The 24066-nt window shown below is 36.0% G+C and overlaps 1 protein-coding gene across 1 annotated transcript in view; it reads right to left on the reverse strand.

Moving 5' to 3' along the window:
- LOC129946842 (O-acyltransferase like protein) overlaps positions 1 to 24066 on the reverse strand; it is a 65826-nt gene that overhangs the window by 12623 nt on the left and 29137 nt on the right. The window contains exons 2-3 of the mRNA XM_056057199.1: positions 18857 to 19003; positions 7865 to 8094 (exon numbers count right to left, since the gene is read on the reverse strand). Of these exons, the coding sequence (XP_055913174.1) occupies positions 7865 to 8094; positions 18857 to 19003 (377 nt within the window). The remainder of the gene's footprint in view (positions 1 to 7864; positions 8095 to 18856; positions 19004 to 24066) is intronic.

The raw sequence follows: 24066 nt of genomic DNA on the forward strand, positions 1-24066 counted from the left end.
TTCCCCTACTCAAGTGTTTTGTTGCGATTGTATTGCCTAGAGTAGCTCGAATCTTCCTACCACTGAGCATGGAAATAATCCATTCTCGAATTAAGTCTTCTACACCGAACTTAACGAGCGATTCTTCTATGGATTCTGTAAGGACGTTGTCAAAAGCACCTTCTATGTCTAGGAAGGTGGCAAGAGTAAATTCTTTATAATGGATTGTTTGTTCTATAGTACGCACTACCTCATGGAGGGCAGTCTCCGTAGATTTGCCCTTAAGATAAGCGTGCTGAGAGCTTTCGAGAGGTCGTCCAACTAGGATTTTTCTAATATAGTAATCGGCTTACTTTTTTTTTGATTTTTTTAGATTTATCAAAATGAATTTAAATAGTGCAATTAATGGTACCATGATTTGGCAGCGTCATTTCCGTCGCAAGGGAATTTTGGCGGGAGTTTCGCGATACTACCCCGAATAGACGTACAATTATGAGCCTTGGGAAAATGTTTGGCGAATCGTTAGGTTACAAAATTAGGTGACGCAACAGTCCATGAAGAACCAGGGCCTAGTAACTTACAACTCTTAACCATTTTTGCGTGCGAGCAATGTTGTCAGAGATGAAAGGGACCTACAGTTTATATGACGAATCCGAACGGCTAATTTGAGAAATCACTTTTTTATGACAAGATTTACTCTCGGAGACTTTGTCAATTCCTCGCAAGAGGCAGTACCCGTGAAAAAAGTTAGGTGACACAGGCACAGGTGAACCCAAGACCCCTTGCATGACAGTCCAACGCACTAGCCATCACGCTGCGGGTACTGAAATCGTTAGGTTAGGTTAGGTTAAAGTGGCTGCGGATTCATAATCCACACACTTAGACTGAAAGAAAAGGCCCATTGTAATACCACATGTATCTAGAGAGTTACTTCCCACTAGTCGAACGATTTTGAGCTTTTTATAAAGCGAAGGAGATATTTGATAGCCTTTTTAGCTAGTTCACTGGGATTATCAAAAGAGTATTCTCCCAAATGAAGTTTGCGTCTTAGTGAAAGAGCAGGGCAAGTGCAGAGAAGGTGAGAGATTGCTTCCTCTTCTTCCTCGTCCATACTGCTCCTGCAGAAGTCATTGGAGGCTACACCAAGTCTATTAGGGAGCTAATATGAAGTCTGCTTTGAGATAACAATTCTTTAGAGCGCTTTAGGTCCAGTAAAGGCCATATGAGTTTGTGGCTGCGCATGTTGGTAAATTGTGCCACCTAGAGTTTGCTATCGCGAAAGCTGTTTCTTTTAGCAGAAGTTTACATGTAGCTATTTGTATACCTATCTTGCCTCTTTCAGGAGAAATAGGTATGACGGTTCCATTTCTAGCGAGTTCATCGGCTCTAAAATTTCCTGTGATGTCTCTTGCCCGGCACCCAACAGAGGTGAATGTTAAATTGCTGCGCAATCTCCATAATCGAGGGTCATTAGAGATTTGGTTGAGACACCGTCAAGGGATTTGATAGAAGCCTAACTGTCAGAGAAGATGCGGATATCAGGAGTTGATATCATGTTTTCTCTTAGCCAGGAGTGAACCTCTTTGATCACTAAAATTTCCGCTTGGAAGACGCTACAATGATTAGGGAGGCGGAATTGCCGAATCGTGTTCAGGATACAATCGGCGTTGTAGCATCGGCAGTATTGACAAATCCAAGCGTTTTGACTCAAAACTTTTTGGGCAAATTGGAGTTAGCAGACGGCCATTACAGTGGATACTTTAAGATAATCCAAATTACAAGCAATTTAAACCCTCAGGATTCAACTGTTCGTGAGGAATTTTGTCGAAAAATAATAGCAAAGACTGAAGAAGACAACACATTGATTTATTGTTTGTTAATGTCTGATAAAGCCCATTTTGACCTGATCGGCAATGTAAAAAAGCGAAATTGCCAATTTTAGTGTAAATTGAATCTAGAACAAGTAACTGTATTTTACGCAGTTTCGTCAATATGGATTTTCTGGCCATAATTCTTTGAAGAAAGCGGTGTAACAGTAATTGTTAATGGAAACAGTTCTTTAAAGATGTTGAATGAGTTTTTTTTAACCCAGAACTTTTTGTATGATGTTAAGTTAAGTAGGAGGTGTACAAAACGAAACCCAGGAATTATACTTAATGGTCCATAAGTCCATAATGACAATAATTAATCCCAACTTGAACCCATTCAGGTCGCAATGGACAATTTGTTGATAAGGTGCAGCATATGTTGTGACCGTGGAGGTAATTTGCGGTCTATCATCTTTAAAAACTATTTACTATTTAAAATGAAATTTAATTTTCCATCCAATACATAATAATAAAATGCACGACTGGGTCGCACGAACTTGCTCCTTTATGCAAAGAGTCTGTTTAAAAAAATTTCTATATATATAAGATTTAAATATATACCACTAAAATAAGTTTGTCTTCAAAGATATAAATGACATTTGATTTGTCAAAAAATCCCCCATTTTCAATTTTTTTGTTTGAAAATCATTAGGCCGGTTTTATTTACATTTTTTTTATGTATACAAATTTTCCGTTTTTTTTTAAAAGTATTTTTGGTTTGCAGTTGTTTAATGATTGAATAGAACTTTAGTATGGACGAATCATTATCATATATATTATTTCGTTATCATGTCTCCCTTTTTCGGTTCTCATATGCAACTAATTTTAACGAATAAGGTGTCAAAACAAAGAGAATTTTCCATTTATAATTTGTTAAAAAAAACTTAACTTTTTATTATAATAAAAATGTGATATTCTCGAAATATATGTTAAGGGAAAGGTTAACTAGTTTCATGCCAAGACACAACTCATCCCGGAAATGAAAAATACTTGTAAGAATACTTAACGAAAGCAATTGTTTGTGTATTCAACTAGTTCGTTGAAAGCTTTTTCCTTTGGATAGCTTTATTTTATTTTCATATTAGAAGAACCAGGATGGAAAATAAATTATCTGAAGATAAGAAAGAGGCAGAACATGTATGTTTGAATTGTAAAGCGATCGCCTATTGGTTTTGTAGTTCTGTAGGTGTCTAAAACGGGTAAAGAATAGTTCAATGGCGTGTTCAGCTTTATGCAGATAGATAGATAAAGACATGTTTATTCAGATATTGAAGGAATGTTATTGGTAGGTAGAAGGCACTAGCTAAAATCCAATCGCATTCCTTGTTTCCTACAAGTTTTCAGCGCAAACATGGAGTTATTACTTTCAGTTTATTTTTTTTTTGTTAAAGTTTAAAAAAAACAAGCATTCGAACAGGTACAAGGAATTGCTATTAATGTGTTGTTTTAGTTATGAAGTGACACGTAAGCAATGGTTGTACGTAATACAAAATATAGGTGGACGTTTAAAAAGTGATTCTAATAGAAAATACATAATATACTCTTTCTGGCCCGTTCCTTTCACTTGTACTAAGTATTTATTCTTTTATATAGGCGAAGGTAAGTAAAATATGTGTGAAACAACCCTATTCTTAAAAAACAATATTTTAAAATCTTTTTAATGCTCATGCACAGTGAGATGGGAGGGGGTTACATTTAATACAAGTAAAATAATTTAAAAAAAAATAATTTAAGATTCAAAATTTTACATAAAAATAAAATTTTCTTCAAAGCTTTAAATACCATTTTTAAAAAAAAAAAACCTTGATTTTTTAATTTTTTTTTCGAAAATGGTTAGAGCGGTTTTTTTAAAAATTAATTTTGTATATATAAATTTTTTCAATTTTGTTCTAAAAATATTTTTGGTATGCAGTTGTTTAGTGGTTGTAAATATACGCTCAACGTTTGAATTTCGTGATGTTCAAATGGTAGACATGTGCATTCAAGAGGACACAAGCGTCCACAGGTTTTTCTCAAAACCCACCTCTGTCTATCAACTCCTACTCTCACCTCCCCGCGGTGAATATCGGGTGCCTGTACCTCAACTGGAGATTGGGTTCTAACCCAAGTGGAAAGTTGTTGGGGGCAGCAAACGAGAGAGGTGGGGAGAGGTGTTTCCACTAAGGCACCCCTTCTTATCCAGACGGCAGCGGACAAATTCTCGAGATGGAATCAACGGTGGCGTCTACAGTTCCAGTAGAGTTGAACTACTTAGTGAACACCTTATAGGGCTTCTTCGACTTATTCGGAGCCCAGGCCTGTAACTAGCGGTTTATCCTACTCCCCGTCCTTCGAGTTATACTTAGGATCTGGCACTCCAGGTTGGGGGTTGTGCCGTCGGAGTGACTTCCTGGCCACGTAAACAAGCCTCGGATACGGACGGATTCACTGTTGACAACCCACGCAAACAAAATAAGGAAAACGAACTTCGGATCTTTTCGTGGAATGTTAGATCCCTTAACAGACCACGTGCAGCCGAACAATTTGCGGAAGCCCTAAACTGCTGCAAGGCAGATATTACCGCCATCCAAGAAGTGCGATGGGATGGACCGGGTAAACGCAAACTAAAAGACTGCGATATCTACTACGGCGACTGCTACCGAGAACAAAGACAGCGTCTATTTGGGTGTGGATTTGTTGTTGGAACTAGGCTCAGGCAAAAAGTCTTGAATTTCAACAGTGTGAGCGAGCGCATCACGACAATCCGCATCAAGGCTAAATTCGCCAACATAAGCCTAATATGCGCGCATGCCCCAACAGGGGAGAAAGATGAAGACACCAAAGATATGTTCTTCGAGCTCTTGGACAAGACATATGAGCAGTGCCCTGGCTATGACATTAAAATTGTCTTAGGAGATTTTAATGCCAAGCTAGGAAGAGAAGACATCTTTGGTGGCATAATCGGGAGATACAGCCTGCACGACACTACCTCCGACAACGGATTCAGGCTGGTCGATTTCGCTGCGGGGCGAGACGTTCTGGTAGCTAGTACGCAGTTCACGCATCTTAATATCCACAAGGGGACATGGAAATCTCCTGATCAGTCAACCGTCAACCAGATTGACCACATTGCGATCGACGCACGACACTTCTCCAGTATCCAGGATATCCGAACATTCCGAGAGGCCAACATTGACTCGGACCACTACCTCGTTGTAGCCAAGGTACGGCTACGGATATCCCGATCCAAGCCAAAACAAGGAAGTACTGTAAGAAGATTCGACGTTAGACGGCTACAATCGCAAGAGACTGCCATGTCCTTTTCCGATCGAGTCTCTAATAACCTCCTAAGGAGTCCTATGCTTCCTGCATTAAGCATTGAAAACCAGTGGCAACATTGCCTTGCAGCCATCAGAGATGCCGCCTCTGAAGTGCTAGGTTTCACACGGCCACCACAGTGAAACCCCTGGTTTGACGACGAAAGCCGGCAAGCGCACGCAGCGAAACAAGAGGCATACAAAACGGCGCTGCACAAAAGGACTAGAGCTGCTCGCGAGCTCTACGAGCAGAAGAGGAGAGAGGAACACCGGCTTCTTAGACGGAAAAAAAGAGAGCATGAGAAGCGCGCGATCGAGGAGATAGAGGGATGTCACAACAGGAATGAGGTTCGTAAATTTTACCAAAAGGTAAAAAAAACCTCCCAGCCACGAACCGAAGCCTGTAAAGATGATCAGGGGAACATCGTAGTAGAACCGCAGTCGATGCTGAGAATATGGAAAGATCACTTCTCCAAATTGTATAACGGCGATGACGAACCGAATTCCGCTGTAAGGGAGATAGAACCACTCAACCTCGGCAACGCAGATCAACAATTCTGCCCACCCGACCTTGACGAAGTGAAGATAGCTATATCTAAACTTAAGTCAAACAAAGCTGCTGGAGCTGACGGCATCACCGCCGAACTATTCAAAGCAGCAGGCGATGACTTGGTAGGGAGCATGCACCAACTCATCTGCAAAATTTGGTCGGAAGAAAGCATGCCCGATGAGTGGAATCTCAGCATAGTGTGCCCGATACATAAGAAAGGAGACCCTCTAAACTGTACCAACTACAGAGGCATCAGTCTCCTTAACATTGCGTATAAGATCCTCTCTGCCGTATTATGTGAACGTCTGAAGCCATTCGTCAACAACCTGATCGGTCCTTATCAGTGTGGCTTCAGACCAGGAAAGTCCACTATCGACCAAATATTCACACTACGGCAGATCTTGGAAAAAACCCAGGAGCTTCAAATCGATACCCACCATCTCTTTATCGATTTTAAAGCCGCGTATGACAGCATCTATAGGGAAGAGCTCTACAGAGCAATGTCTAGTTTTTGCATCCCTGTCAAGCTTATCCGTTTGTGCAGAATTACGATTTAGAATGCACGCTGCTCTATCAAGGTCGGAGAATATCTCACCGATGCATTTGATGTCAAACAAGGTTTTAGACAAGGCGATGCACTGTCATGCGACTTCTTTAACATCGCTCTGGAAAGATTTGTGCAAAACTCAACCGTCAACACTAGAGGCACAATCTTTCAATGGTCCATCCAACTACTCGGATACGCAGATGATATTGACATAATTGGTAGATCAAAGCGTTATGTCAGTGGAGCATTGAGCATTACGATGGAAGCGAAGAAAATTGGTTTAGTGGTCAATGAGGGCAGGACCAAGTATATGCTGTCATCAAAAAAGGACACTGAACAACGGCGTCTTGGACAAAACGTCATCATGGACAGTTATAACTTTGAGGTAGTTAAGGACTTTGTCTACCTAGGCACCGCTATTAACACAGACAACGACACCAGCGCTGAAATCAAACGAAGAATAACTCTTGCAATTCCAAGTTTGAACTCAATCGACCCAATGGTTTAGGCTTTAGAAGCGTGGACAGACAGACAGGACGGTATCAAGGGACCCACTTCTTTCGACTTCTCTACCATCGTAATATCATGTTTGATAACTTTGATTGAAATCTCGAGTTCGAAATTTTTACGAATGCAAAACTTGCCACATATGTAGTTCCTATATGTCGCAAGTAAAAATGAAATACACTGATATCTTATTGTAGTACAATTAGTGCGCCACCCTGTACATTAAATAATAATTTCAACCTTCCTTAATAAATCTTTGTTGCATCCAGAGTTTTTTTAAGTCAACATAATCGTCATGATCTTCTACAAATTATTTTGTTCTATTCGATCGTGACTTCTATTCGTCTTCTATTTGCAAACAACAAAAATAGCGTGAGATTTAAATAAATCAATGTAAGAAGTCGGTATTTTATTTACATTTGCATTATACAAATGTGCAGGGTTTTTTCTAGAGGTGATTTACAACTCAATCATTTTTCTTTTAATACCCATCGTTTAAAAGTCATAGATGTTGATTTCTACAGCAAAATTTGTTTGCTAAAGAGCTGGATTAAAATCGTAACCGAAGAATGTCGTTAAGTAAGGGCCCAACAATTCTTTTAAGATCGATAAAGTCTCAAGGCTCATCTCATTCGCCAAACAACGAAGACCATACTAATGAAATTTGAGGTTTTACTTAGGATCAATTTGGGAAAATCAAGTAGAAATCTTTTTTAAATGTGAGAGGCGTGGGCCTTATTTATAAAAAAAATGTAATCCGGATCTGTTAAGATAACTTCTAATAAAAGTCGTCATGAATAAACATAGATAAGTGGTTGTATTTATTATGTTTATACTAACCTACATTCAAGTTACACCGGACTGCAAAATTAAATATTTTTAAACAAACAATAATAAAAAAATGTTTATAAATATATTTTCCAGTTATTACCTTGCACCAAGAAAACAATAAAGGTTCATTGCCCCAGAAATAAATTTTTATGACGTATTAATAAAATATTAAAAAGAAATAAAGAATGAATATACACATTGTAATAAAAGAGAAATTTACCATTATTTTTATTTACTGAAAAAAGTATATCTCAAGAAATTAGCATCACTTTGTGTAAGTACTTACGTCATTGAATTCGTTTCGAAATGGACTATGGGATTGAATGAGTTCGAAAAATTCCTTCAGCTTCTTGGATTTATGTGACCATATGGGTTGGGCGTATGCTAGGCAATATTGTCCCTGAAATTCATCTTTTCCCGCTGGGGTTTTGGTATTTAAACACTGATCGAAATCACCATATTGATTAATATTGCCATTAAGAATTCCGGACGTCAATTTTCCTGTAGCATCGTGCACTATTGGAGATAAAATATAAATACAAAATAAAAATAAGTTGTAAATTTATTTTTTTTTAAATGATTGCAATTATCTCTTAATAAATAAATTAAACAATCATAATAAGCTGTCGGTATTTTTTATAAGATGATCATTTAACCAAAAGTCACGACGAACATTTTAAATGATTACCATTTAACCAACATATTTTTGTTGTTATTGTTTTGAATGAGATTTTAAAGTGGATTAGTAATAATGATTCATAATGATAATGAGTATTGTTTTTTAAAACTCATTTAATATAAACAAAATTATTTTTTATTGGTTTGTTGTTTTTACATATAAGAGTTATGTATTTCATAAATATACAAAGTGGAGACACTGCACCTTAGTGATTGGAGACTATCAGGTGATACAACAGAAACATTAAAGCCTAGTACATACTTCCTCGTGAAGTGAACGTTCGCCAGTGGAGAAAGTGAACTTTTGACATTGCTCACTGGTACACACTTGTGAGTACACGTTGTGAACATTTGACTTCAGCTTCACCAACAGTTCTCGTACATTTTGCACGTGAATTGCCCGTGAACGAAAACTCTCCACTTTGTTCTCCACTCAGCTTCACGAGCAAGTTCACGGGTGAACCAAAAACTGAAATTTGTATGGGTTCACGAGATGGTTCACAAGTATGTACTAGGCTTAATACAAGACAGATTAATAAAGGACGTGGTAACAACTCACGGTAGGTTTTCGGTTTGCCGTTGGGCTTGGGCGGTGCAAAATCGTATCTTCACCTATAGTGGTGCCCGCTGGATAGCCGAAAGGTGATCAGCCAACGTAGATTGCGACCACTACTTAGTTGGTGCTAAACTGCATACGAATATCCATGGAAGCACTTAGGCGAACAACAACAACGAGGAGATGATTCAACGTTGGAAGACTGCAGCAGGAGAACACCGCTAATGCCTTTGCCTACCTGCTTGTGAGAAACCCTACAATGGACGAGATGTACCCAGGAGATCCAGTGATGTTTTAACAGGAAACAGGTTCGGAGCTTTTATAGAAGAGTCAAAAAGAAAACAACGAGATTCACTAGCCACCATGGAGCCTGCAAAGGTAAGGAGGGGAATACCGTATTTGAGACGCAGTTAATGCTAAAGATCTGGAGAGATCATTTTAACCAGCTGCTTAATTATCGGTGATGAAGTAATGGCAGCCACGTCGAATCCATTTGGTTGACGATCTAGAGTTTTACCGACCCGACCAGAGTGAGATCAAACTAGCCCCCACCAGGCTGAAGTAAAACAAAACGGCCGGTAATGACAGTCTGCAGGTGGAGCCTTTTAAGTACGATGGAGGGGATCTGGTAAGGAGCATGCACCATCTAGTTACTAAAATTTGGTCCGAAGAAAGCATGACTGACTAGTGGAACTTAAGAACCATCTGCGCCAACTACAGAGGCATTAGCCTTTTAAACATCGCATACAAGATCTTGTTCGGCGTATTATGTGAACGCCTGAAGCCATTTACTGACGAATTAATTGGCCCTTACTAGTGTGGCTTCAGGCCAGGAAAATCTACCATCGACTAAATTTTAACTCTACGCCAAATCTTGGAGAAGACCCAAGAACATAACATCGAAACACACCGTATTTTCATCGATTTTAAAGCAGCTTATGAAAGTGCAGACAGGAACGAACTATACCGTGCCATGTTGAGTTTTGGTATACCTACCAAACTGATACGACTTATCAGGGTGAAACTGGAAAACGCTCGTTTCTGCGTCAAAATTGGAAGAGACTCGACTGAAACCTTCGAAACCACCACAGAACTTCGACAAGGCGATGCGCTGCCATGTTGCTGCTGGAATATTGTTCTTGAAAGAGTGGTGCGCAACATTAATGCCAATACAAGTGGCACCATCTTTCAAAAATCTACACAATGTCTTGGAAACCACCACAGAATGCAGATGACATCGACATTATGGGAAGAATCAAACGAGCAGTGATGGGTGCCTTCTCTAATATCGAGTCTGAGGCGAAGAAATTGGGTCTTGACATTAACGAGGACAAAACGAAGTATTTACTGTAGTCAAATAGAGTCAATTCACCCCGACTTAGTCAAAATGAGACAATTGACAGGTACAACTTTGAGGTGGTAAACGAATTTGTTTATCTGGGCACTGCTCTTAATTCTGCAAATGACATCAGCGCTGGGATCAAACGTTGAATTGCCCTTGCTAATCGCTGTTTCTTTGGCTTAAGCAAGCAGTTGAGGAATAAGGCCCTATCGCGAATTACCAAAGAGACACTGTACAAAACTTTAATCATCCCAGTCTTGCTGTATGGTGCAGAAGCATGGACCCTCTCCCAGGCGGATGAAGGATCTCTTTGTATCTTAGAGAGGAAGGTTCTGCGTACGATCTGTGGTCCGGTTTGTGTCGACAGGCAAAGTAACATCTAGCGGACAAGATTTAATCAGGAGTTATACGAGCTGTACAGCGACTTACCATTGGTCAAAAAACTGCGTGTTCAACGCTTAAGATGACTAGGGTATGTCAAACAAAAGAACATCGAAGCTCCAGCCCGTAAGGTATTGAACGCCAAGCCTGAGGAAAAAAAAAGCAGAGTCAGGCCTCATCTCCGGTGGAGTGATCAAGTTGAGGCCGACGCACGTCAACTTGGTATTCGAAACTGGAGGCAGCAAGCTAGAGATCGAGTAAGCTGGCGAAAGTTATTACTTGAGTCCTAGGAGCACAATGCGCTGTAGCGCCAATTAAAGTAAAGTAAGTAATCCCCTCTTCCTTATTTTTATAAATTATCTTTTCTCCCACTAAATTTTTTTTATAAACAATGTTCTAGTGAAATAGCTAGTAGCATTCCTTCCCTTAAATAATTCAAACGTAATACCCCTACTTCTAGGAATGCACATCAGTTTACCCTTGACTCAATTTTGCAGGTGTGGTTAAGAAAAGGGATTTTTTCTTTAGCCGCACTACCCGAATGTGGAATACTTTACGAGGCTCAACACTTTATACAGTTTTCAAAAAACTCAGTAAGACTTTTATGAAAATCCAAAAAAGTCACATTTTTCATAATGGTCTTAGAAAAATCCAATCTGTGCGTTTGTATACAAGATACAAAAACTTCTAAAAAATGCTACTAAAATTGGTAAAAATTGGTTTTGGACTAAAAATTTCCATACCAAAAACAGACTTTTAAAACAAACTTATTTTGTCATATGCAAAACATTGTTGCTAACTTTTAGTTAACATTTTTTTTCAAAAAATCAATAGGCAACTTTTTTTAGAAAACACGAAGTTCTATAAATGGTTTTCGACTCAAATGTGATCATACCAAGGAAAGAAATTGGTTTCAATTGTATTTAATCTCGCACATAATGTTGTTATTAACATTTTTTTGAGACAAATCGATAGACGGGTACGAATATGGAAAATTATCAGAGTGGGTCCCAGCCTCTTCGACCTCAAGCGACGACAACAAACGCAACATATTCAGATAGAAACAAAAGTTATAAGTGACTTTAACCCTGAATAACAAGATTCTGGATCACAATTATAGTTACTTTATGATTTTGAGGCTAGTTTAGGTCTGAAGGGCTGATATATCAGCAATAGCTGAAACTATCTTATAGGCCAGGTTTGGAGTGTCTCACTAAGCTAGAGCCTATAGTTGTGTTTGTAGCTTCTACTGATTAAAAATAATATCTGCTTACGTGAAGGTTAGTGTATATAATAAAATAACAAACAAAGTATCAACTCGCTATTGGAATACGCAAACAACGACAGTTGGAAATTCATTCTTGAATTACGCTATAAAATAAAATTTCTGATTTATTTTGACTTTGCAAAACTTCAAAACACTTTTTAGTATGCAGTGTCAAAGAAATTGAAAATAACTTTTTGGCAAATTAAAAAAAAAAGAAAATTGTCTAGCATTAGTTGCGTTTCAGCAAATGGCCCTACTACTTCCTTTCTTAGGGCCTCAGACCAGTTACGTCCGTTGGGAACCCCTTAAGGGCATAGAGCCTCTACTACGCCTACGTGGCATCGTGTACGGTTTCCGGAGATGTGTTTCAGTTCCCTCCAACTCTTGCCTAGTGACTCTGATTCCGCCTCGACTGTCCTGCGTCATGTGCTTTTCGGTCGTCCAGGTCTTCTTCCTTCTTGTGTTACCTTTTCGAAGCGTATGTCCAATCCATTGCCACTTACGTCTTCGTATTATAGATTCTATAGGTTCCTGAGCTGTCCCTCTACGAAGGATCTCATTTAAATACGGTTTAGCTAGAAAATCCTTAGGATGTTACGAAGACATCTATTTACGAGGGTTTGCAGCTTTATTGTTATGACTGAAGTAACCTTTCAAGTGCTGCACTTATTAAGAAGCACAGATTTGACAATTGTGCGAAACAGTCGTAGCTTTGTTTTTAAGCTGATAGAGTTGTTCCTCCAAATTTTTGACAGCATACCAATAGCCACTTTTGCTTTGCCGATGCGGCAGATGACGGTTTGTTCGGTTCCGCCTTCGATGGAAAGGATGCTTCCCAGGTATTGAAACCTCTCCACTTTTTCCACCGGTTGCGAGAAAATATTTATTTGAGAGGATGGTCGGGTTCCGCTTCCGAGGCTGTTCATTTTTGTTTTGCCGGAATTAATTTTCATTCCCACTACTTCTGCTTCTCTCTCCACACTTGTTGTCATTTAATGGAGATCCATGATCCTATGAGCAATCACCGTCCGCGTAATCCAAGTGCTTTAAATAGGATGTCAAAGTGTATTGGATCCCTCCGCTACCTGACAGAGCTGATCGCAGTACATCGCTTATCACCAACAAAAACAATACTGGCGACAGACAGCCCTGTCTGACTCCGCTTCAGATTTCAAAATCATCTGACAACCTACCATCGTGCAGAACGTGACACACCCATCATATGCTGCTTTAATAATAGCAATTTGTTTTTCTGGGATGCCTCTCTTTCGTAAAGCTCCCTGTTAACGTTATCAAAGGCCTTCTTGAAGTCGATGGACAGCAGGTGTAGTGGTGATCGATATTCAACGCACTGTTCAATAATGCCGCAGGGTGTTAGTATGATCAATACAGGAGGATCCAGCGCGGAATCCTGCTTGTTCGGCATCGATTGTGCCCTAAGGTGTTCTCTGATGCGTTCCAATATAACTTTTGCTGATATTTTTGCAACGGCTAGTAGAACGCAAATTCGTCTCCAGTTTTCGCAGTTTCTAAGATGTCCTTTTTTCCCTTCTTCCATTCATTTGGGAAGCTTTCCATGGTCCAGGCATCTATAATGAGCTGATGAAGCAGTTCGCTTGAAGACGTTGGCGCTGCCTGTAAAAGCTCTGCGGGAATTTCATCAAATCCTACCGCTTTGTTGTTCTTAGGTGTTTAATTGCGGTAATGATCTCATCTTTACTGGGCTTTACTGGGAGGCGCGGTGCGGATTCAGGGATTAGTTTCTTCAAGCGCTTCAGAAGGTATCGGCTGCACATTGTTTGCAAACACTCGGTTTAAAACCGAGGAAAAGTCTTCTTTCACCTTCTGACCTGCTCATCCACCGAACTTATCACAATACCGTCTACTTCTTTTACCAGGTGTTGCTTTGAGCTGTGTGTATAGCTTTATTGGGCAAACGAATTTATGGTATCGAAATGGCGACTAAGGTCTTATCGCGGCATGTAACCTCTCTACATATACCTAACCTAGAATTTTAAAAACATCCTTTTAATGTATCCCTTTTTTAGAGATAAATTAAATAATTCATAAGTCCACCGCCGCTTCCACAGTAAATAACAAAACTAACAACAACTGTGTTAATGAAATAAAGTGACCCACATAATTGGCCGAAGTGAACTTAAACATTTTTTGAAGAAAAGTTAATAAAAAAGTTTGATTTCAAGAAATGTAAAGACATTCGAAAATACTATTAATTAATTTCTTAAGTTCTTAATTTCTAAAGTTCTTAAGAAAACAAATTTTAACCAATATAACCTAATATTTTAGGGTAAGGTTATGTTTCTCCTGAAGGTTTTTTCTGATGTTCTGAAAACTTGTATGTATCTACTAATAAATAATAGTAATGAATGCGCACTGGCATTCGTTGAAGATTCTTTTTGTGTAGGCTCTTCTCAACTTCAGCTTTAGTGTGCGTTTAATTTATTTCACACGTTATGTCTAGATTTTTTTAAACCCTAACCACAACATTTTCATAATAATAAAAGTACGTATTTTATTTATTTCCACATGATACCCTTCTCATATAAATAAAGTTATGAAATAGTCATCAAGCATGTAGTACTCAACTAAGTTCGCAGATATCTTAATGCGTTACTAGGCTTAACCACACAATCATTCCCATTTTTTCACTCACAGTTATCGTGCTTAGTGAAGAGGAAAGTGCGTTTACTAACCGCAGAAAGGTCGTCAAACCTTCTCCCAGAATACAAATTTCAATTGAAAACATTCCTGACGTCATCAATAAACTAAACAAAAGACTCCAAATGTGTATCTTGTCTTGACCAAAATCACTATTTTCACACTTGTATACATCTAAGCTACAACTATATGAACGTGAACTACATACAAATTACATTGCGCAATATTGACAAGTGCAGTGCGCCGGCCGAACCGAACGAGCACTCTCAAGTGCACCAATCTCGAACTCACAGATACAGCTTCTCAAAACATCATGTATTACGCGTAGCATGCAATCCGCAAAGTTGAACCTTGCAATCTGAGGTCTGGCCTTTGGCGGTCAACGACAATAGCATCACCAGAAACCGGCTCTAATGTTCATTTTTGTACTCTATACTCAATAGTACATACTAACTGATTCGGCTCTATTGCCAGCAGAACTAAACGATAATGACTTTGGCATGGTTTCGGTTCTCCCGCGCTTACCCTATACCCGCTGCAACGTTCGAGTAGCGTTTGCAATCTAATGTCGTCGCCAATGTCCGAGCAAACACAACGCGGTTGCAGAATACATTTGTTTTGGTAGCAGCTAAAGTCGGCACAGAAGTTCTGATGTTGTGCGAATGCAGCAGCGGCACCTGGGTAGATTTACTTCAAGGACATCTGCCGAACTTTACCTAGATACTTCTCCATTCAAAGCTTTTTGAATAAAGTTTGTTTAGGATTTCTATTTTATTAGCAAATTCGTATTCTGGGTAATTTTCGTCAAGTTTCTTGAATGTCTGCTGGTTGGGCGGGTTTTCGCAACAAACAAAGAAGGCAAAACAACATAAATTGAGTATGAGCATTTGTAGGTTAGTATCACTATCAAGGATAGAATTAGCTTGGAGATTCTAGCACGACCGACCGATGACTAGACTTGCACTCGATTTAAATTGTTTCTTTGGCAAAGTTCGAGGTTTATGAATGATGGTTTGAGTGAGTGATTAAATCGAAGGTATAATAAATTTATTGGTAAACACCAGGTAGTCGAAAAGGCCAGTTTGAAGTCTAATTGGATAGTTTTAATTTGTTCATTGAAATCTGCTCACAAGTGTAAAGTGGTAAATCAAAGGCATTCAAATTTTAAATCTTTGTCGTTGGGTAGGAAAATCTTAAGATTTGTGTTGTTTGGTAAATTACTTAGCACAGGTTAGAAATTATTCAATGAAAAATTTTATTGCAAATTCTGTAAGAATAAAAAAGCGCAATTTCTATCGCAATTTTCTTGAAACTACGTTCAGTTCAGTTTCGTTTTATTTGTAGCACAATTTTTACATTATTTTAAATTTAACAAACAATTTAAGAGATTTAGAAAAACAAAATTTCTTTACAACTTTAACATAAGTAACAAATTTATAACAAGATTTTAAGATAAGAAAAAATGATAAATAAATTTATTTAAGCGAAAACACTACAAGAAAAAAACTCTCATATTAAACTTAAAAACTAGTATTGCACATAAACCCAAAATATTAGGAAATCACTTTTTATTGTAAGTTTTGAATGAGATCATTATCTGAAAAAGAACATCTCTAGAAAAAATTGTCTTGTAATTTGTAATGAGTGAATTTAATAAGGTTGACATTAGCTCTTTTGTGGAGTCTTATAGTAGAATAGCAACGAGGCAAATTAAGTATTAGTTTAAGGACTTTACTTTGACATATCTGTAATTTTTTAATGTGAGCCTCAGCACAATCGAACCACGCTGGTGCTCCATAAGTGAGGACTGGCTGAAATATTATACTTTTATAAATTAATATTTTATTATGCATGCTTAGACGAGACTTCCTATTGTTAACGGATACAGGATTTAAATTAATAAATTCGTTTTATGGATTGAGTTTGATATATGACCTTGAAAAGTGAGTTTTTTTATCAAGTATAATGCCAAGATATTTACAATTTTCGGACCATACGATATTGGTTGCATTAATATTGAGTGTGGTTTGTTGAAGAAAACATTGTTTTCTGCGTCGTGTGAACCAAATGGCCTGCCATTTTTCGGCATTAACTTTAATTTTCCAATTATTTAAGTAACTAAGAACTTTATCAAGGGAACACTGTAAGTAAGTAAGTAAGCGCGTCTTAAGCAAAAACACTTGATGCAAACAGGGCAGTGTCGTCAGCGAACATGGCAATTTTAGTATTTTCAAGCCTAGGAAGATCGGATAAGAAAAAGTTAAAGAGAATGGGACCCAAAACAGATCCTTGAGGAACACCAAATGGAATATTAAATAAAGAAGATTTCGCAAGTCCAGTTATAACAAAAAACTTTAGGTTTTTCAAAAAATTCCTAATGATTTGGATAAGATATCGTGGAAAATTCAACAACATTAGCTTAAAGATGAGTCCATCGTGCCAAACAGTGTCAAAGGCTTTTTCTATGTCTAGTAAAACTAGACCCGTCGAATTTTTTAAAACAAGATTGTTTTGGACATATTTTTTAATTCTAAGGACTTGGTGGGAGGTCGATTGACCTGCTCTAAATCCGAATTATTCAATTGGATATATGCTTCTTTCATCAATATGTTGCAGGAGTCGGTCCTTTAACACTTTTTCAAAAAGTTTACTAATATTGCTTAGAAGACTTATAGGCCTATAACTTTAGGTTTTCCAGCCTTGGCAATAGGTATAACCTTTGCTACTTTCCATTTTTCAGGAAAATTACAGTGTTTGATACAAACATTGAAGATAAAAGTTAAAAAAATTATACCTTTTTTAGGCAGTGCTTTTAATAATTTTTTGCTAATTTCATCATCTCCAGGAGATTTCTTTATTTTCAGGTCTTTAAGCAAGCCTTTTACTAAACTGTTGTTAGGAATAAGTGAACTGGGTTGAAAAATTACAGAGTTTTCGAATTCTAAGAGTTTTTCGCGAACAATATTTTCGGTTACGTTATCACTTAAATGAGAGGACACTGAGTGATTGCGGTTGAAAGTTTGAGAGAAGAAATTTGCCTTTTCTTCCTGCGTAGTATAAACATTATTTTGTTCCCTTAGAGGAGGAATAGCTGAACCTTTCTTCTTAGATATTTTTGTTGCATTCCAAAAAGGTTCCATTACTTTTGTATACACTTTGAGCTTGAAACATTGCCTTTGACTAAAGAAGTTCGACAATAATGGTGCAAAATTTTAAACATTGTAGTAAAACGTTAAACAAATGTTTAGCAATTAACTAACCCTAAGACTTTGTTTACCTAATTTCCAAAAATGTTAATATCTTACTATTTCTTAAAAATGTATTACACTTAAAATCACGGAATGGCTGCTTTCTAAACCCATGACTTCTGTACAATTATTCTTATAAGAGCAGTGGTTGGAATGGTCCAGTTAACAGTTGGGAGTTCCAATTAAAAGGTCCGTTTAACCGTATTTGCTTTGTTCATTTTCACTGTCATTTTTTAGACATCTTTGGATGCCCTTTTTTTAATAAAAGGCAATCAGCAATTTAAAACAAAAACGAAAAGAAGGGTTCTACATTTTGGAGTCTCTTAGTAAATTGCCAACTAGTAAATTGTCAAACCCTTAAAAATAGGTTGTTTAAAATTCCGCGTCAAAGTGAATCCAATACTTGTTGGTTTGGAAGTGGCTCCCGCAGGATTTTTGTGCACGAAACGCACCGAAAACACCTCTAAACTATTGTATGTTACGTCTTAAATATTTCATATTTAGACAACTGTTCGAATCATGGAATACTTTCATATATAACGAGTAATCGAAATTAAATAGTTTGACCATGCATTGAAGGAAAACAGTATTCTTAAAGAATTGAATAACTGAAATTGTCACTTTAACGCTTGAAATATATAAATTTAAGGTTAACACTTAATTTGATCGGTAAATCCTCACGTAATTGAAACGACTTTGGTAAATATCAATGCTTATACATGAACATATAATGTTGAAATTATCTAAGATTTAAAGACAGGTACCTTACCTTACCTGTACGATAGATTAAAAGATATGTCGATACTAAAAACTATTTCAATATGGCTTCTATTTCTCAACATCTCATGACCCAAAGTGTGACCTTGAAAACAAGAAAAGTTAGTTTAAGCAACTAGACCATCGTCATTAGTCAAAACAATAGACACGTATGCAAATTTCCAATAAAAATCATATATTTACGACAAAGCAATGGTGTAATTGAAGACTGTATGACTTATATATGTGACTAATTAATATGCTACTCAAGTAGGTAACTCTTCTATCTATGGTGAATGTGTTATGAAACTTTATATGCATACATATAAGTGTAAGAAGGTATTTGTAAAGTTTTAAAGGTGTATACTTACTTTTTATAGCCCAAAGATCAAAATTTCGAAGTCCTTCGAGAAATGCACGCGTATGTCTTCGACAAGCTGCTGAAGCTGACGGACTGTTTGATGCATCAAATGGACGAGCTAGTCCCATAAATCTTTCACCAATCGCCCTGAGGTATTCTACAAAAAAAATAAAATAGAATTTAAATAAAATATACTAGATACGAGTAAAGCAGGTATGTAATACAAAAATGTTGTTAGAATTAAGTTATTGATGCAATATGGCAAGTTTGACGTAATTGTTAACCCATTTTGGTCACCATTTCATTTATTCATCGTATACGATAGAAGCAGCATACGCATTTTAGATTTTGTTTAAATAACAGATAAACCGAACGAGGAAGACTCTACTAAGCTCAGCTGAAAGTACTAAACATTTTTATTTAAATTTCCAAACACGTACCAAGTCCAGATGAACGAATTCGGGGAAGGATTCCCAATTCTGTAGACTCGCCCATAAATATAATTATAAATTAAAAAAAAAAAGTTACTTTGCATAAAACATTTTTTTTAACGCTGATTTAAAATGTTTGTTTCAAGATTTGCGACTTGAGAGGTTCGTTCATTTTTGTACATGCGCGAAGGTACACTCATGTATCCGGGCGGAATAAATTTATTTGAGTAACACTATAGATAGATGTGACAGATTGTTGCTACTTTATTACGCATACCACACAGTCACATCACAAAATTTGCCGTGAATTTAAGTTAGATATTTGAAAGGTTAGATGTAAATGACGCGATGCGAAGTTTACGATTTTATGCTACTTATAGATTAGAGTAGTTTTACGAACAATGGACTTCATTACTAAGAAAATTTCCAAATGTTTATAAATAAGATACGAGCATGTTACGTGATTTAAATAGAACAATATTTTAAGAATTTGTTTGGGTTATTTATTTTAAATTATGGCTTAATCCCGTTCTATATTTGTTTCACTATACCTTAATTGAGTGGAAAACGGGGATTCAAAAAAATCTTATCAGATACAAATTTACGAAATCATTTAAGTTTAAAAAATCCTAAAAACTCTAAATCTTTAAACGAATAAAGACGTAAAGGTTAACATCACAATATTGTCTAACATTTGTCTAACTTTCAGCTTTCAGTTTCTGGGATAGATGGATTTTGGAATTGCAGTTTTTCCTAAACTTGATTTTTTTATAACAGAGTTACTACTTGTTGCTGAGATTTTTTTAAGTTGATGTAGCATTCGATAATGAAAAATTTTCAACGTATTTGTATATAAGTTTTTATAAAATTTGGTATTAACATCTACCCCCCATTTTTTTAGAAAAATGGAGTAAACGAAAATAAGGAACTCAGTAGAACAAAAACTTCATGCACAACAGTGGATGCCGTGAAGAAGGCCAAGTGAAATAAGAACAACTTTTAAAAATTGGTAAAAATAACAAAAGTAAAATAAGGACAGCTTTCAGCAGTTGGTCATGTTGCACTTTGACAAATTATTTTGAGAACTAAGGCCAACACATTTTTACGTCAAGCTATCTAGGGGACATTCGAGATGGTTCGAGGTAGGTGCGAGGCTGAGTGTATGCAAAGCGGCACTGCAAAAGTGCCCACAATTTGTGATGAAAAGATAGCCCTGTTGTTTTTTGGTATTTCATGTATGGCACATTGAGAAATTGCCAAAAAACGATCCGCAGTAGTCCGGTTTTTATATATCAAAGTTAATACAATTGAACATTTGCCAGAATAATTTATCAAAAAATTCCAAAAAAATAGCGAAATTCAGACCAGGGGTGAAATCTTGTGAGCTGATTTTTGATAATTGACTATCAAAATTAAGAAATACGTCTGTGTAATGTGATAGTCGATTTCAAAGTTTTAACCAAACAATTTGATATGAAATAATAACTTCAAGAAGGATGTTTGTTCGTAGACTACAACATTAACATGTGAGTTCAACATTAACTTGAAGTTCGTCTTAATTCTTTATTTGTATATACCTGAATCGTGTTAAAGTGAGCTTGATTCGCCTCGATTCCGGTCGGGGATCGGAGTCGAGACAAAATTTATGAAGAAAAAGAGGAGTTGGTTTTACAGATAACGCGTTATGCATGTTTGTGTACAAAAATATATTTACGTTTTAATCAAATTAATAAAAAAAATGCGCGTGAAGTAAGTAGCAATTCTTATATCGTGCTAAACAATTCAGTTTTTCATTGTTTAACACGAATGAAACTATCTCACTTGCACTTCATAACAAACATCGAAACACCATTTGCATTTTTGAAAGTGCTGTCAAACTCAATCATTTTTAAATCCTCTGGTGCGTTGGAAGCAGCAAAAATATTTATTTAATCTAAACTGAGATAAACCTTAGGTGGAAACATAGCCAAACTTGATTATATTTTATATTGTTTTCTTTTCCAAAATAAGCCTAGTTAGTCCATTTTTATTGCAAAAACTAACAAATATCAACAGTAACAGATAATTTGCTTCCCCTAATGGAAAACATATGAATTCAAATGCATAACTACTCAACGAACACATCCATCGATATACAAATGCAATATCAACGTACCAACATTTGAGAATGAAATCAAATAATATCCATTTGAGACTCGTATAAATGTCAAAAACCCATTCGTAGTAAGATTCTACTTAAACTTTTATTGGTAGTATTTATACTGGGGATATTGTTTTTGTTATTCGTATAAAATCCTACTGTACTATTGATAGATTTTCCAATAAAACACGGGTGATGAAACTGATGATAACAACAACCCTGATTACATAAATGCAGGTTTTAAATTTGAGTGCTCATTATTTAAAAAAAAAACAAAAGTCTTCGTTTACGTCGAAAATTACATTTTAAAAGCTAATATCACCATCATCAAAAACAGCAGCTTGATCTGGTTGACCAATTTCGGTGTCAACTTAAGGAATGCGTCCATTTGAAAAACTAATGGAAAAACAGAGACTCTTCCATCCTGCCTTGGATGAAGCTATGCAGGTAGCTTCACATTATGGAGGTCCTTCTTATGTTGGATACTCTGCACGTGACCTTCAAAAAGACATTTTGGTAAAGTGTCTTCCAGTAGGATTTTGTCTGCCACTGATTCCAATATAAATATCTGAATAAAGGACAAAGAAAAAAGCTTTTGTGGCAGGTAGGTTTTTACTGTACTTACAACCGATTTTTCGAATACAATTTTCTTCAGCGACGAAGCATATTTCTTACTCGGTGGGTATGTTAATAAACAAAAATATCGTTTTTATGGTTCTTAGAACACTCAAGTAATTAAAGAGACTCCTCTGGACTTCTTTTGTGAAGCTACCCAAAAGACCATATTTATGCAGATAAACCTTTAACTTTTGAGCAGCTAAAAAAGTTAGGGCTGAGAAGCGGCCCAATATGTAACAATTCAAATGGTGGTCATTAAAATGTAGTTTTTCACACACAATGTCAACGTTCAAATTTTATAACAAAAAAGAAATATCATGAACAAAATATTTTCTATGTGTTTTATTTACGTTTACTTTTAAAAACCGCAAAATGAATAACCCTGTGTTAGTCCAATCATAGATCTTAATTGTACAAAAATAAACAAATATAAATGGATGAATGAAATTAATTTACATAAGTCAATACCTTCTATTGAACACGTGATATCGAAAACCGAACATCATTTTTAGCAAATTTTTGCAATGTTTTTTGTAGATTTTATTTTTTTATGATTTTTATCAAACCAACTTTTAATAAATGTTTTGTTTAGGTTTTTATTTTTTTGCAAAAAAGACTGTCGATTCGATTTTTCTCAACATATTTTCGAATGGTTAAAATAATATTTTTTATAAGCTAAAATTAGTTGGAAGCCATAATCTCAAATTTTTGAAAAGATAATTGAGTCGAAAGTAATTTTTAACAACTTTTGTTAAATTTGCTTTTAAGTTTTTATTTTTTGTAAAAAAAACTGTCAATTTGATTGTTCTCAAAATTTGACTGAATGTTGACAAAAATGTTTTTTAAAAGATGAAAGTACTTTTAAGCCAATATCTCAAAATTTTGAAAAGATATTTGAGTCGAAAATCAATTTTTACCAACTTTTATTACTTAATTTCTTTAGGTTTTTATTTTTGGTAAAAAAACCGTCAATTCGATTTTTTTCACAATTTTACTAAATATTTATAACAATATTTTTTAAAAGATAAAGTAGTTTAGAGCGGATATCTCAAAGTTTTGAAGAGATATTTGAGTCAAAAATCAATTTTTACGAACTTTTAATAATTTTTTTTAGGTTTTTATTTTTTGTAAATTTTTGTCAATTAGATTTTCCTCAAAATTTATCTGAATGGTTAAAAAAATATTTCTTATAAGTCAAAATTAGTTGGAAGCCATAATCTAAAATTTTTGAAAAGCTATTTGAGTTTTTTATTTTTTATAAAGAAAAACCGTCAATTCGATTTGTCTCAAAATCTTACCAGATATTAAAAATATTATTTTTCGTGACACAAAATTGTTTTGGAGATAAAATCATTTTGTATTCGTAAAATTTTCCAGGTGACAGATCTTCTTTTCAATTTTTTTGATTTATAAAGAAAACCGTTAATTATTTTTTTTCAAAAAATATATTTGTATGGTAAAAAAACATCCACGCAACTTTCTTGAGAGCCCTTTCTGCATCTCTTTGATTTATTATCTGTATAACAAAATGTATTTGAAGTCGATATCTCTTCTGGTTCTTGAGCTATTGACGACGAAAAAAACGTCTCCAAAGTACGGACATACCAACGTTTGTACGTACACCTTCTCATGCACTCACAGACATCTTTCTAAAAATCTTTTATTGAAACGTCGAGAAATGTCAAAATTTTCAATTTGACAACCCCGGATCCATTACAATAACTTCGTATGGGAAGTTAAAAAGAGGCTGGAATGCGACCCACACTGATAGCTCCCGATGAGATAAACTGAGATAAATAATTTGAATCAGAGCATGTTTCCAAGTACCTAGAAACTACCTTCTTGCAAGGATATATTGAAAATATCACATAGCTAGATTGTACAGGGTCCTTCAAAAAGATCTCCCATATTTTAAAAGGCAATCACAAATAAATACACAATTTTACAGACAAATTTTATTGAATTTTTTAAATTAAATACTATGCCATTTTACATTAAATAATATAATTACTTAGTTTTAAACATTATATC

Source organism: Eupeodes corollae, chromosome 2, assembly GCF_945859685.1.
Source record: "Eupeodes corollae chromosome 2, idEupCoro1.1, whole genome shotgun sequence".
Lineage (NCBI taxonomy): Eukaryota > Metazoa > Arthropoda > Insecta > Diptera > Syrphidae > Eupeodes > Eupeodes corollae.